This window comes from Empidonax traillii, unplaced genomic scaffold (assembly GCF_003031625.1).
Source record: "Empidonax traillii isolate 1590-97213 ecotype Southwest subspecies unplaced genomic scaffold, ASM303162v1 scaffold28:size2823434, whole genome shotgun sequence".
Taxonomy (NCBI): domain Eukaryota; kingdom Metazoa; phylum Chordata; class Aves; order Passeriformes; family Tyrannidae; genus Empidonax; species Empidonax traillii.
The window spans coordinates 2205855-2222463 of NW_020955221.1; the positions used below are offsets into that span (position 1 = coordinate 2205855).

The window sequence follows — 16609 nt, forward strand, 5'->3', positions numbered from 1 at the left end:
AAATCCACAGTGTCTCAGTGAACATTTCTCTGCTATATGGATTAAATTGTGAAACAATGAAGATAGAAGTAAAAGGGAGATCAGCAAGGGATGCCATGTTGTAGCTAAAATTTATACTCAGACTGATTCAGGATGTTCACCCACTCCTATGAATGTTAATGTCCCCTGTCTCAGTGCTTGCACCAGAAGTGGGATCATTTCTTACACAATGAAAATACTTGAGCTGTTCAGTAGATACTGACAAATTTTCTTGTCCTTAATCACTTTCTGAGCATGATATTTTTGAGGAGCAATTTTATCCACCTTCAAAATTCACTGCATTACACCATGTTGGAGGTGGTATTAAATCTGCATCCTGAGGAAGACTAGCTTAGGCCACCTCTTATGACTGCAATAGTTTGTCTGTCCCTCCAGCATTTCAGTCATTCCTAAGCTACCTTCTGTTCTTGAAAGGATTTGCTGGTTGTTTTCTTTTTTACTGTGATTGATGGAAAAGAAGAAAATTTTGAACTCTTAAGATGTGAAGCTGTTCATGTTTGCCACCAAAATCAACACCAAACCACAGTGCTCAGCATTGTCATTTTTTTACCATACTTGACACACTATTGTAGCAGCAGTATTATGGAATCGTGTTATTTTGGTATTCAATAATTTATCTGTCTTCTAATTACAGTTTCTCTTGCTGCAAAAAGTGGCAGCGTTATTTAGATTTAAAAAATGTCTCTGTTATTGTCTAGACACAGACTACATACAGTTTTTTTTTTTTTCATTTTCCTCCTCTTGAACAAATCTAGTAATCATAGAAAGATGATGATGTTTGTAAAATTTTGTATCATTGTGTGCATATATACTCCAACAGTATTCCTCTTTGGTAAGTTAGGGAACTAGCTAGGGAGTATGCAGGAAAATCTGGACTTGTTATATTGCACTGCCCAAATTTAAAACTGAAATGGAATGAGATCCATAACTGCAATCTATAGACTCTTCTCAGTGGTTTTCTGAGATACACAGCCAGGTAAATAAGCTGAAAGAAAGGTTTCACTAGGCCTTTTCATCCCTCTCTAGGATAATAAAATTTTTATCTAGGATCAGGAAATTAGCAGGAGATGTCTGTAAGCTCCAGTTGCTTAAAACTAGGATATTTAAAATTCTTTTCCATTCAGTAAAGGCAAAATGTCACGCTTTTATACTTTTATTGTAGCTATTAAAAAAATACTGTGAGACCTCTGAAGTACAAAATTCATCACTGCATATTTGTATTTCTTTTAGTTGACAAAACTGGAATCTGCTCTGATGTATGGCTTTTCATTTGATTGACCTTTTTCACTGCACATTGGGAAGGAAGGGATCTAAGGGCAATGAGTAAATATGCAGAACGGAGCCTATGAACTGGACACAGTATAGATGAAACAAAAAATGTTATCTATGTTCTCTGTCTTTTGATAAATTGAAGCAGCACGTAGCCTTATTTTAATGTATTCTTTGTACTTAATTACCTTTGAATTACACAGAGTCCCAAAACTCCAATAAAAAAATATAAATGATGACGTAGATTTCCCCTTCCTATTTTACTGACAAAAAAAAAAAAATCAAACATGGAACATAAAAGTTTATTTGTTGATTTATTACAAACAGGTCCAAAGTTTTTTTTTGCTGGAATTTTGCATAATAAGAATACTGCAGGCTGTAATGTGAAGATCAACGTTGAAATAACTTCAAAGTTCTCTTTACAATTTATTTTATACTAAGCAGATTTTCTCTAAAATCTTGGGGATTTTGTTTACTATTCCAGAAGGTTAAGAGTGAATAAGCCAACATGGGGATGTTCAGGGTTGACATTAGGAAGCATTTATTTACAAAGAGGGTGGTCAAACCACAGACTTCCTAGAGAGGAGGTCGATGCCCCAAGACTCTCCCTGTTTAAGAGGCATTTGGAAAATGCCTCTTAATATGCTTTAAATGATGAGCAGCCTGGCAGTGGTCAGGCAGTTGGGCTAGATAATCATTACAGGTCCCTTCCAACTGAAATATTCTAAACTATTATAGTGCAAACTTGATACTTCAGAACTGGAAAAAAATTGCTGAAAAACATTCCCTAATTATCCAGTTAGTAATTTTTGGATGTTGAAGGTAGTCTTCTGTAATGTCTTCTTTGACTTCATGATCCTTTTTGGCCTCTCTTTTTTAATAGTAAAAATTTCTGAAACAAGTACTTGAAATTTGGAATTCACCACAGAAATATTACTTGAGTGCATGTTGTTAGAGTTAAACACAAAGGTCTTTTTAGGCCATTCCATGAAAATGTTGATTGCTCAGCAAATATGTGATTTTAAGATTCATTAGATCTCTTCTTCCTATATCAGAGAACACCTTTCCACTTCTATTGAGTTAAAGAATATCAGACTATCAACAGTGCTAAGGATTAAATTGGGATGTTAGGAAAAGGTATCTTTCTTAGTTCAAGCACATACCTGATCCCATCGTAGTCTCATTTTTGGAAAAGATTGTGCAGGTTACAGCCAAAATGTCACAAACATGTTAAGACTTTTATGTGTGAACTTTTGATCCCACTGAAACTGTACAAAATCTGAGAATACCTCACATTGCACAAGGAATGGACTTTTAATGTGTGCTTTATGATGTTCAGTCACTGATAACTTCTTAATAATGACACATCTGTTTATGTAATTTTCCAGATACATTCTTTTATATATCATATTTAATCTTGAAGCCTCCAAAGCACTTAAGAAATCATACACTGCTGCAAATACTGTTGAACGTATTCACTTGTGAAACGGGGCATTGTTCATTACCATGTATAAATTAAACAAATAGTTTAGAACAGAATATGATGAGGAATGCATTATCCACATGAAATCATGTGAGCAACTCAGGACAGCAGAATACACTGAGATTTGGCAAAAATCAGAAAGCTAATACTCTTACAGAAAATACAATAAGAAAGGTCCTTTAATATGTCTTACCTGAAAAAGTATCTGTCAACATGAATGGCCTCTTGAATACACCCAGAACACTGACATTAGTTCACTAAGGGTACCAGAGGAGTGACAAAATTCTCGTTAGCAGTGTCTTTTAAAAAAACATGAAAATTTTTTTTTAAATTACAAATTGGAGTGAAAATTTCCATTCTCATAACAAGATGAAGGGGTATGAGTAGTCAATAGTTTGAAAGAATTTCAGATTGTTATGATTCTATTGTTTCTCATATGGACACAACCATGTTTCCCTTCCTTTCATTTCATTTACAACCTTTTTTTTTTTCATGAAGTATGAGGTCTGTCTTTAGCTTGCAAATGTTCTTATGCCTCCATGCAGTAGTATATGCTTTGCTGTGTTATAAATTACACAGTGCATATCCTGACTTGTACTTCAAAAGGATAAACTTCACTGCTTATTTGTTTATTACATAATATACAGAATAAGGCCACAAATCAAAGTTGGAGATAATTTCACTGTCATTTGGAATGTTATTCTAACGTGGTACTAGTTTTTATTCATGCATATGTTTTGAGAAGCAGATGTCTATAGATAATACTGCTTGAAAACAAATTTTGCAGTTGAATGTACTAGTACAGGTTATCTTGTAGAAATTTCTATCCACTGGTCAAATATTGTACTTAGTAATTTGAAAGGTCTTTTTTTATTTCTTTTCGACTTCTATTCCATCTCAGCCTTTCCAAAGCTATTAACCTCAGAGTGGTCACACTACATGAAGTGGGTATATGTCCACAGAATTTTGTAATCTCATTCTAGCTATTAGTTTTGTAATGCACCTTCATTAGTCTTCAGATAAAAATGTCTTGCAGTCATTCTGACTTGGATCACAGCAGAATAATGACCTTAAAATCTTCAGCAAGACAAGTCTTCTTTGGCTAGAAGAACTTGTTTTTCCTCACTGTGTGGGTATAGTATTTACTGTTAAGTAAATATTAGATATTACATATTAGATATATTTGAAATACAGTATGATGCAGTGATTAAAAAGCACCGAGTATTTGGAAAATATCCATTCATGTCTTGGCTCTGGTCTGAATTTGTGTAAACTTGGAGAAGCCAGTTAACATCTTTGGACCCTATTCTCATTCAGTAAGACTGGAGATGGAAAGCTCAGAGTGATCCAGGTCCCCTCAATAATTTCAATAGTCTGGTAGAAGGTCTTAAATATATTAAAAAACAATAAATTTTTTTTACTCTTTCCAAATGGTTGCTCTGTCACCCATGTACACAGACATACATATCAACACATATGCGGCACAACCTACAAAGTAACAAAATCAATTTTCTTGGCTTTTCTCACTGAGAACTTTGAGGACACATCTGATATGATATAACCAAAAAAAAAAACACCTTAGAAAAATCCCATTCATTAGACATTGTAAATAAATCAGTTTGGAAGAAAAAATCCCATCCTTCACATTCTTCAGTATAAATGTCCTGTGGAGAGACACAAGACTGCAGTCTCTAGGCTTGCCAATTCCTTATCTTGTTTGAATGTTAAATTAATATTAAAGCGATTTATTCAAAGTTGACTTAGCCACTAGAATAGGAAAGATCAGAAAAATCAGTTGCAAGAAATGAAGTATGAGGAAACCAGAACTCTTTGACAATGTAGTCCTTGGAGTAAATGTGTTGAATGAAGCCAGCAAGTAAATGATAAGGGCCTTTGCGCTCTGTATGTACGAAAGCAATTTATCAAGAGTACATGAATTCTCTAGTGACCATAAACCAAGAAGAAACTGAAGTACAAGACAAGAAGTGCCTATAAGATTATTCTAAATGCTCGGAAATTTTTCTTAAAACAACAGTGAGTAGCTTAGGTGCTGCAACATAGTCCATAAAATAGAAATAAAATTAAATTTAAACATTGGTAGTCAGTAGAATGTGTGATGTCATATGCAATTCCATCTTACTTAACTTCACGAGAGCATAAGAGCTACCTTCATCCTGCAAACTTTTCTTCGCCTCATCTCTAAATTTGTGGTGAAAAAAACTAACCAGCTCAAGTTGTAGTGAATTCATTATGAAATTATGGTGCCTCAGGGGATTTACTTTTAACATGTTTAAAAATGGTGGTTTGGGGTGTATCTTTTATTTTTTTAACTCTATAGATTAAGTATAAAACTTTTAACAGTCTCTGTCAGTTCTGCATAGCTTCAGTCTTGATCATCAGTTAATTATGTCTCTTGAACTATGAGTACTGTAGTCTCTGAGTCTCAGCTGAGCAATCTTTTGCCATAGGAATTAAAAATTATTTGTTACCTTTGGAAACTAGTCCTGTTTTGGACTACATCTGTGAAAGTCCTGTTTTGGAATGCACCCTTAGTGGTGAATGGGGTCAGCGATGAGGAGTGATGAGTCGAGTCCATAGTGGGACAAATAATGTTTAATGCCTTCATTAATAGCACAGTAAGAATATCAGCAAATATGCACATGACACCAAGCTGAGTGGTGTGGTTGAAGGACAGTATGCCAACCAGAGGGACCTGGATAAGTTTGAGGAAGTGGGACCATGGAAACTTCATGAAGTTCAGCAAAGCCAAATGCAAGGTCCTGTACCTGGGTGGCAGCAATCCCAGACATGAGTACAGACTGTAAGATGAACTCACTGAGAGCAGCCCTTCAGAGAAGGACTCGGGGGACTTGAATGGATAAAAAACTGGACATGACCCAGCAATGTGCACTTGCAGCCCAGAAAGCTGATGTTATCCTGGGCTGCATCAAAGTGGCCAGCAGGGTATGGTAGGAGATTCTGCCCCTTTATGCTGTTGAGTCCTCACCTGGAGAACTGCATCCATCTCTGGGGTCCCCAGACATGGACCTATTGGAGCAAGTCTGGAGGAGGGCCACCAAGATGATCAGAGGGATGGAGCACCTCTCCTGTGAGGCTGAGAGAGTTGGGGTTCTTCAGCCTGGGGAAGAGTTGAACAGAAACTTGGGCAAGGCTCTAGGGTCACCTTATTGCAGCCTTTCAGTACTGAAAGGGGGCCTACAAAAAAGCTGAAGAGGGACTTCTGACAAGGACATGCAGTGACAGGACAAGGGGTAATGGCTTTAAGCTGAAAGAGAGTAGATTTAGATTAGATGTAAAGGAGAAATTTTTTACAGTGAGGGTGGTGAGACTCTGGAACAGGTTGCCCAGTGAGGTTGTAGATGCCCCATCCATGGAAATATTCAAGATCAGATTGGATGGGGCTTTGAGCAACCTGGTCTGGTTGATGATGTCCCTGCCCATGGCAGGGGATTTGGACTAGAAGACATTTAAAGCTCCCTTCCAACCCAAAAAATGCTGTGATTCTATGAAGTGTCCAGGTGATATTTCTCTGGAAAATTAGTTCATCTGCCAAATATGGTGTGTATACATGACTTTTTGGGGTTGTTTTCTTGATTTTGCTTTGCTCTTTACTTACGCTTGACCCTTTTCTTTCAGCTTTGGACAAACTCAGTACTCAGCATCTCTACCACCCAACCCAAGTGGAGATTGTGCAGTCCAACGTTGTGTTTGACATCAGCAGTCTGATGCTCTACGGCACTCAGGCTGTGCCTGTGAGACTGAAGATACTGCTTGATCGACTCTTCAGTGTACTGAAGCAAGAGGAGGTCCTGCATATTCTGCATGGCTTAGGCTGGACACTTCGAGACTATGTTCGAGGCTACATTCTTCAGGTAAGACATAAAGCAAAGCATGTTTCCAAACCCAGTTTAACTGATTTTTGTTGTTGTTGTTGTTGTATGGATGTAGTGATGGTGTGCCCCAAGAGGTACAAATAGTACAAATGTAGTAAATACAGTCTGGCATGTTGAAGACTAATGATGGTGTTGGCAAAATAAAAGACTCAATTTTTCCTAAGCTAAAAAAATACAGGTTCCTTCATACCATAGTATTTATGTGTACTTGCTTATGCATATTGTAGGAAATATCTTGAATACTGCAAATACTGAGCTTAGCTAGCTGCAAGCATGATTTGCTCATTAAGGGCAGTTGGCAAAGTTTCAAGGGCTACTGTTTGACTTAAGAAACTAAGATACTAGCCAATAGTTCCTTCATCTTTTCTTTCTTTCTTTAGAAAGATATAAGGTATGGATAAAAAGGGGTTGTAATCATGGTAGTATTGGAAAGTATCTGTACAGTGTAATGTATAAGCAGAAAAAAAAGGCCATTTTAGAAAGGTAGCTTTAAATAAAATGTTACATGTAGATTGGTTGAAATAGATAAACAAAACATAAAATAAATAAACAAAAAATGGACAGGTTTGCTTAATGAATATGGTCATAAATATATATGGTTGCTTATCTGAAGAATTTCATCATCTTTTAGGTTCCAAAGTAATTTATTACACTTTGTAAGACTATTTCTGATTAATAATACTACACACTTCTGAATTTTCTTAATTGCTACTGACTTTGTAGGAGTTCTGCTTCATCTAGAAGTCATCCTGTTGTTGAAGTGGACAGGCTTCAAAAACTTTGAAAATTTTAGTTTCTGATTTATTTCTTTATTTTCTTAGGCAATAATAATGTGCTTGGCACTTCACAGAAAATATGGGATTCTTTATTCCAGATCTGAGGGATTCTGACTCTTCAGTTTGTGTCCTTTGTTTGAAAGAAGTAAATTAGCTTTATGTGATTCTATGGAAGTCTTTGCATTTTGTGCTCATATTCTTAAATGCTCTATACACAGATTTTCACAAAAAAGTGTGCTGAATTGTAGAACAGTCCTAGAGAAAGAGAACTAAAAAGATAACTACTCTAATAATGAGATCTTTTTATTCTTGGTCTAATATATACTGAATGGAGTTCTTTAACTGTTTTAGGATTCTCTCAGGTATCTGTTTTGTAAAAATTAATGGTTACATGTGTTCAAATGCAACAGAATCCCTTTTTTCTATTACCAGTCTAAAATTTACATGCAAGTATACATCCATGATATTCATACAGTGGATTTTTATGTACATATGATAGAAATATATGTTTATATCTATAAATATTAGATATATATAATTAAGGTAGATTTATGAGAGATATCTACAGAGATACATACTGTAATGGCGTTACATACATACTGCATCATATTTTAGATTCCTACCTTCTGAATGCTCAAGATCAAGAGGGATAAAGAAATATGATTTGCAAAGGAATACATGTAAAAAAAATGCATTATATCTAAGAGATAACATTAGAAATCTGCTGTTTACTAAATGGGATTAATACTTAGGCGTAATACATATAATTGCAAGGGCAAAAGGAATCTAGCCCATAAGTTGTTGGGGTTGATCAGGAGGACTTTAACTAGGTTTGAAGGGGGAAGGGTTGAAACCAGGTTCTGCAGAGATGAGCCTAAGGGTGGAATCAGCAGCCCAGCTAAAGTGCATGTACACCAATGCACGCAGTATGGGTAACAAACGAGGAGCTGGAAGCCATCGTGCAGCACAAAAGCTGTGATGTAGGTGCCATCACAGAAACGTGGTGGGATGACTTGCATGACTGGAGTGCTGCCATGGATGGCTACAAGCTCTTCAGAAGGGACAGGCAAGGTAGGACAGGTGGAGTGGTGGCTCTGTATTTTGGAGTGTCTCTTGACTCTGTAGAACTCAAGGTCAGTAACAATAAGGTTGAGTGTCTGTGGATCAGAATCAGGGGAAGGCCAACAAGGCTGACATCCTGATGGCAGTCTGTTACAGACCACCCAACCAGGATGATGAGGGTGATGAATTATTCTACAAGCAGCTGGTGGATGTCTCAAAATCACCAGCCCTTCTCTTTGTGGGACACTTTCACCTGCTGGATGTCTTCTGGAAACTTCACACAGCAGAGAAGAGGCAGTCTAGGAGATTCCTAGAGTTTAATTTCCTGCTCCAGCTGGTAAATGAGCTTGCCAGGGGTGGGGCCCCACTAGACCTGCTGTTCACAAACAGAGAGGGGCTGGTGGGAGATGTGGTGGTCGGAGGCCATCTGGGGCACAATGACCATGAAGTAATAGCGTTTTCAGTATTCAGGGATGCAGAGGGGGCCATTAATAAAACTTCTACCCTGGACTTCCAGAGGGCAGATTTTGGCCTACTTAGAAGACTGGTTCAGAGGGTACCTTGGGAAACAGCCCTTGAAAACAAAGGGGTCCAGGAGTGATGGACATGCTTCAAGGAGGAAGTCTTGAATACACAGGAACAGGCTGTCCCAGTGTGCCGAAAGGCAAACCAGCAGGGAAGATGGCCAGCCTGGCTGAACAGGGAGATTCTGAAGGAAATTAGGGAAAAAAACAGAGCTCACTGACTATGGAAAAAAGGGCTGGTTACTCATGAAGAGTTTAGGAATATAGTTAGGTCATAGAGAAAGAAAATTAGACAGATAAAGGCACAACCTGAACTCAATCTAGCTGCTTCTCTTAGGGATAACAAGAAATGCTTCTACAAATACATCAATAGCAACAAGGAGGAGCAAGGAAAACCACTCTTTTTTCGACATGATGGGGGGACACAGTCACTAAAGATGAGGAAAAGGCTGAGGTATTTAACACCTTCTTTGCCTCAGTTTTCAACAGTAAGACAGATTGTCCTCAGGACAGCTCGCCTCCAGAGCTGGTAGACAGAGATAAGAAGCTGAATAGACCCCTGTAATCCGGGAGGAAACAGTTTGCGACCTGCTGAGCCACTTGGATTCTGACAGGTCTACGGGACCAGATGGGATCCACCCAAGGGTGATGAGGGAGCTGGCAGAAGAGCTCCCCAAGCCGCTCTCCATTATTTACCAACAGTCCTGGCTCACTGGGGAGGTCCCAGATGATTGGAAGTCAGTGAATGTCATGCCCATCCACAAAAAGGGCTGCAAGGAGGACCTGGGAAACTACAGGCCTGTCAGCCTGACCTCAGTGCCTGGCAAGGTTATGGAGCAGATCATCCTGAGTGCAATCACACAGCACCTACAGGATGGACAAAGGATCAGAGCCAGCCAGCATGGGTTTAAGAAGGGCAGGTCCTGTCTGACCAACCTGATCTCCTTTAATAATCAGGTGACCCACCTGGTGGATGAGGGGAAGGCTGTGGATGAGTCTGTTTGGACTTCAGCAAAGCCTTTGACACCATCTCCCACAGCACACTCCAGGAAAAGTTGGCAGCCCATGGCTTGGACAGGGGCACTCTGTGCTGGGTCAGGAACTGACTGGAGGGCTGGGCCCAGAGAGTGCTGGTGAACGGGGCTGCATCCAGTTGGCAGCCGGTCACCAGTGGTGTTCCCCAGGGATCAGTGCTGGGACCAGTCCTGTTTAACATCTTTATCGATGATCTGGATGAGGAGATCAAGTCCACCATTAGGAAATTTGCAGATGACACCAAGTTGGGGGGGAGTGTCGACCTACTGGAAGGCAGGAGGGCTCTGCAGAGGGACCTGGACAGAATGGAGAGTTGGACTGATTCCAATGGGGTGAAGTTCAACAAGGCCAAGTGCCGGGTCCTGCACTTTGGCCACAACAACCCCCTGCAGCGCTACAGGCTGGGCACAGAGTGGCTGGAGAGCAGCCAGGCAGAAAGGGAGCTGGGGGTGCTGATCGACAGGAGGCTGAACATGAGCCAGCAGTGTGCCCAGGTGGCCAAGAAGGCCAATGGCATCCTGGCCTGTATCAGGAACAGTGTGACCCAGCAGGAGCAGGGAAGTGATTGTTCCCCTGTACTCAGCGCTGGTGAGGCCACTCCTGGAGTGCTGTGTCCAGTTCTGGGCCCCTCAGTTCAGGAAGGATATTGAGGTGCTGGAGCGGGTCCAGAGAAGAGCAACGAGGCTGGTGAAGGGACTTGAGCACAAGTCCTGTGAGGAGAGGCTGAGGGAGCTGGGGTTTTTTAGCCTGGAAAAGAGGAAGCTCAGGGGAGACCTCATCACTCTCTACAACTCCCTGGAAGGAGGTTGTAGCCAGGTAGGCATCTGTCTCTTCTCCCAGGCAACCAGCAGTAGGATAAGAGGGCATGGTCTTAAGCTGTTCCAGGGGAGGTTTTGGCTGGATATTAGGAAGAAATTTTTTACAGAGGGAGTAATCAGACATTGGAATGGGCTCCCCAGAGAGGTGGTGGATTCACCGTCCCTGGAGGTTTTTAAGATGAGACTGGATGTGGCACTGAGTGGCATGGTCTAGTAAGCACAGTGGTGTTGGATCAAGGGTTGGACTTGATGATCTCAGAGGTCTTTTCCAACCTGGTTGATTCCATGATTCTGTGATAAGAAGCATGGAATGCAATTCCATGTCCAGTAGTTTTCTGGCTTTAAAGGTCACAGAATCATGCTTGTATTGATTTTGTTTTAATTATCTTTTGGAATGATCACAATATGTGCAACATATGGATGTTTATACACATTTAGCCTATGCATCTAAGTGATGTAAAGGCCTGTATTACACCATCACACAGTCACCTTGTAGCCCTTGAGGCATGAATTTTACCATTTCTACATTCAACAACAGTATATTAAATATTATGTCATTTAAATGAGAATAATTATCAGTGAAAGTTAAGGGAAGCTGTTACAGACTTGCCACATACTGACTTCGTTAGCACCCGGCTGTAAATTGTGTTAGTGAGTGAATGAAGACCTACAATAGGTGCAGTAGAGCCTCCCAGTTAGTTTAGGTGTCTTGTTTCAAAGAATGACACACTGGTTGAAGTTAGTAGACAGGTCATCTTATCCAACCCCTCTGATCAAGCAGGGCCACCTAGAACTGGTTGTCCAGAACCATGTCTGGATGACTTCTGAATATCTCCAGATATAGTCTCCACAGCATCTCTAGGCAAAAAGTGTGTTTTGTTTCCATTAAAGCAAGAAAGTTCAGTATATGGCAGAAAAGGAAACTGCTTAGAAAAACATATATGTAGAGACATCTTTGGAAAATTAGTCAGATCTTGATAATAAAAATGTCTTGTTTAAAAGGTAACTATATTGAAAGTATCTGATAAAAAGGAGAAAAGGGGCATGCAGAGAAATTTGAAAGGAAATTTGTAGTAACATTAGTACAGTAAAATTGCATACAGCTGAGAACTAATGTCTCCTTCAAGCAAAAAATATTGTTCCTTGAAGTTCATCATTATAGACTGAAGATTTTCATGGGATTGTTTGAGGCTTTCAAATTCAGCTTTTTCACACAAAAAGCTCTGAATGAAATGTCATGAGCATGCTGAGGAGAATCAAAAGTATCAAGTACCAAAAGAAATCATCCAGAACATCACAGAGCATTGGAATTATTGGTACACTGTCATGCAGTGAACTCAGGAACATCTAACTCTCAGTCAGGAATTACAGTTCTTTGTAACTTGTCTCTCCAAGTCTAAGTTATTACATAGTTCCAGTCAGTGCTAGTAAGTTTACGATACATTTGTACATACTTATTGTACATCAAATACAGAAATACGTATCTGTAGGAAGAGATTTGCTATTATAGTGTAGTTAGAGAAGCACAGATCAGTAAACTAGCTTGTTTGTTTCTAACCTAATAAAAATAATATTTTACACTTGTAACTTTACAAAATTATATATGTTACTGTTTGATGTGAAGGGAAAAAAATCAGGAAGGTTAGTCCCAATGGGAAGGTTGGGAACACTTCCTCAGAACCGCAGAAGTTATTTGATACATACAGGCGCTGTGCCCTAAATCTTTTCTGCAAGGACTAAGAGGAGTACCAGAATAGGGAAAGGGAATGGTTGTGACATCTTCCAGAATACTTACACTTGATTCATGTTCCAATGTTCACCCGTTAACCAGTGCACAGTGCGAAGAGATTTGTAAAGCTGGTACTGGAGTTTCATTCTTTGGGAAGGTCTGAGACATCCATCTGTGCTGAATTTCCTCTGAATCATGATGGCAGTGTTAAAATATTTTAACATTTTCCCTAAATGGAGGGGGTTTTGAGGTGTAAGATAGATGTATCCTCTCAAAATCAATTTAGTATTGCCAGATAATTTCTGTTCTGTTCAAGATCCATATTGAAACCCTTCTTCTCCGCTTCCCCCCAAAAAGATATGGGTGGAATTATTTGTAATACCCTCACTTTGACTAATAATGTTTCCAAATAGCAAATGAAAAAGCAGTGGGCAGACAAAAAATGCAGTATTTATGCCTTCATTCAGGGGATGCCTTAATGGAGCACAGGAAGTCAAGGAACCCTGAAGCCAACAGAGGTAATGTGATAACACTGCCTTTCACATTTGGGCACAGTCACAACATTGCTAGTAATGGCTGAAAGGCATTAAGACCTGGCAGGCTTCTCTGGCCTCTGTGCAATAAACCTAGTTTCTGGTGAATAGATACCTATCTCTGGAGTGTCACTGAGTGACAATTTGGTCAGCAGTCTCATCAGACTGCTCACACGATTAATGTTTTAGAGGAGGAGTTGTTCTCTCATCTTTAGAAGTGATTCTCAAAAAAACTTTACTGCATAGGGAACATTCTGGACTGCATGTGCTCCATACACATTCAGAGTGCTTGAGTTTTTAGACTTCTTTTTCAGCACTTAAGTTACTGTATTTGGTGTGGAGCTGTTAGCAACCTTGTAGTTTTCTCTTTTGGGAACAGCTAGTGCAGCAACTTTACATAACAAGACATTATTTTTGTCAAAAACAGCAGCTATTTTGGGTCAGATTCTGCACATGCTGCTCAAAGAGATGTATGTGATTAGTGGCTCCATTGATTTGGGTGACATTACTTTTGCTATAAAGAACAGCTCAACTGTGAGTCTCCAATCCTGGTTTAATTCCAGCTGAGCTGAGTGAAGAGGTAACTTTGCCAGCTGTTCTCACCTGCTCACCATCGGAGAATACTTTACCCCACCCATTTGCTAGTGTAGCTACATTTGTAATTGCTCCCTAGCCGGGTTCTCTCTAAACAAACCGGGCTAGAAAAATCCTCCTCCTCAATATGTGTAAGTTAGTTCTGATTATTCTGATGGGAAAGGGCTAGAGAGCAATTATGCCACTAGAAGTGAACAGCTCAGGCATTGGGCTTTTACACTGGTCCAGCTGCAGAAGGCAGGATGTGATTATAACTTAGAGGCCATAAACTGACTCTTCACAAATAATGATTCAGTGTTCTGAGTAACAACTCAACACTTCTTCAACTGTTTTGTGATCAAAACTGTTTTGTTCTCCCTTAGTGTAAAAGAGGAAAATAAATATTATCCTTACAGTACAAAAAGGGAAGCAGAGGCACAGAACAGAACATTGACAGAATCAGGAAAAGGGTCTAGACCTAGGATTCCCATTCTTACCATCATTCCCTTGAAAAAAGCAGATTATAATCAGTAGCTCATAGGCAACATCTTAGCTGCCAGACTCTCTGGTGCCATTCACAGCTATGAGAAATTACAAAAAATAAATAACACAGAACAAAATCAAAACTAAATCTCGCTGGAAGAGTATGGGTATTTTATAGGTCCAAAAGGAGGCTCACTCACAAAAATTTGTACATTGGACAGTGCATGGGGAATCACTAATCCTAAATTAAGGTCTTTTCCATAGCAAAGTCAATGCTGAAAGATGATGAAATTCAAAATTATTAGATAACATTTTCTGCTTTGGGAAAACTGGTTTGTTCTCCCATTGCTGTGCTTGTTCTGTACGCTAAAACAACTGATGAGCAAGAAGTCAACTGAGAATGTATACTCTCAGAAGGTACACATGGGCAGGGAGGGTGTGGGGTGGTAGATTTAAACATTTGTTCGAAAAACAACATCCCATTAACTAAACCAAACTCATTCAAATTGTGAAGTTCAAAGTGCAGTTTAAATTATTCAGTTCTGAGATTTTAAAAGAAAAATTAGTTATATGCATAGCCAAATTATTTGCTTACATATATTGCTGTTATATTTGACTGACAATTTCTCAAATTTTTGTAAAACATTGTTGCTCTTGGTGGAATAGGTAATTTGTTTGCTGCCCTAATTTACCAAAAAGTAGTTTGTTCATGCACACCATTCTCACATTCAGACTAAGTCAAGAGATTTGGAAGGAGACCAGAGAAAGAAATTTGAGCACCTTTAATAATACCGTTAATAATTTCTTTTCTGTTTACTCTTGGAGTAATCCCTTAGCACCTTACTTTCTAAGCAGGTGGAGTATTAGCCGTATGCAGAGATGGAAATTGCTTTACTGTTCTTAAAATGAAATACTGCCCACCTTTGGCTTGTCTGTTGAGAATTTCAGAAAAGGATGGGTTCTGTTGTTGTCTGACCTCTTTTAGAGACTTAGCTTTAGAGTCTTATCCTGTCTGAAATCATTTGCCTTTAAAGATGTTGGAACTTTTGCTATAGAACTGAAGTGCAAGGACTGTTTTATTAAACAGCTTGTCATACCGCCTTCATTGCTTAAACATTAGAAAGAAAACAAACAGTTGCCCTGATAACAGCTTTTCCAGGGTAGACATGTGTTATCAGGTTGTCATAGTGTTGATATCATACGTTAAGTTCAATGTAGTTTGCTAGCTATGATGATGAGTCATGTGAAGTTTCTGTCAGTTTCTTTTTTTTCTCCCAAGTGCTATCAGTTGATTTATTGTTTTTGTCTTTCACAGCAAGAACACATTTAAAGGGTTGGTGTGCTATATTATATGTGATAAATAAAATGAAGAGAAATAGGTAACTGAATTATGAAAAAAAAAAAAAAGCTGATACTTGCAACCCAGCAAAAGTTTGTTGACAGTTACACACCATAAATCAAAATTGATTTTATATGTGAAGGTTGTGTATTTATTTAATTGGTATTGCTTCTCATTCCTCATTGGTCTGTTTGTCAATATCTTAATTAATACTTGGCATTTATTTAGCTGTGACCACTGGAGGACTCGCATGCATTTTAAGAAGCAGTCACTTAATTCTTTCCATGTCTTTGGGAGTATTATGCCCTTTTTATTTATAGTAGAACTGATGCAGATAAAGGTTAAAAAGTTTGTCTGGTAAAGATTTTAACAAAGCCAAAGTGCAAGCTAAGTCTTTCACATGCATGAAAGATCATATTTCCTATAATAGCTGCCACCCACATTTAATTACTTGATAAAGAAGAAAGTTACCCTTTTGTGGCTTTATTTACTTTTTTTTCAAGTTTGTTATATACAATTCTGCTTTGTGTTTTCTTTTCCCCTTTGTAGTTATTGTTAACACTCATATGTGTTCTGTAGTTCTGATGTTGCTTTTCAACAGAGCAACCAAGGCTCAAAGCTGGGTAACATTTATCCAGACTTCTACTCCTGCAGTACGCATGGGATTTAAATGTGTCTCTTATGTAAGTTCTATGCCTGTTTCTTGTTCTTTTTGCCTGTCTGCTCCCTCCTCCCACTCCAACTTATTTATTCTGTTGTCATTGCCTCCTATTCCCCTCCCCCTCCATTTTTTTACTTGCTTATCTTCCTTGCTTCAGCCTCACCTTAGATTCAACTTCCCCTCCTTCTCTGATTTTGCCTCTTTAGCACAAAAAGATGAAAAGGATCTGTTAGACGATGTGTCCACCTCCTGAGTTTTTTGTTCCTCCTACGGCATCACTGCATGCTCGTATTTGAAGTTGTTTCTCTTCGCCCATGTGTGTCACTATAGCATGACTCTCCTGCACTTCTGTGGAACAGAGATTCTCTGCT

The 16609-nt window shown here is 39.0% G+C and overlaps 1 protein-coding gene across 5 annotated transcripts in view; it reads left to right on the forward strand.

The window, feature by feature from the left end:
* BNC2 (basonuclin 2) overlaps positions 1-16609 on the forward strand; it is a 345724-nt gene that overhangs the window by 219789 nt on the left and 109326 nt on the right. For all 5 annotated transcript variants that reach the window (XM_027910138.1, XM_027910132.1, XM_027910124.1 and 2 more), the window contains exon 4: positions 6449-6684. In XM_027910138.1, the coding sequence (XP_027765939.1) occupies positions 6449-6684 (236 nt within the window). The remainder of the gene's footprint in view (positions 1-6448; positions 6685-16609) is intronic.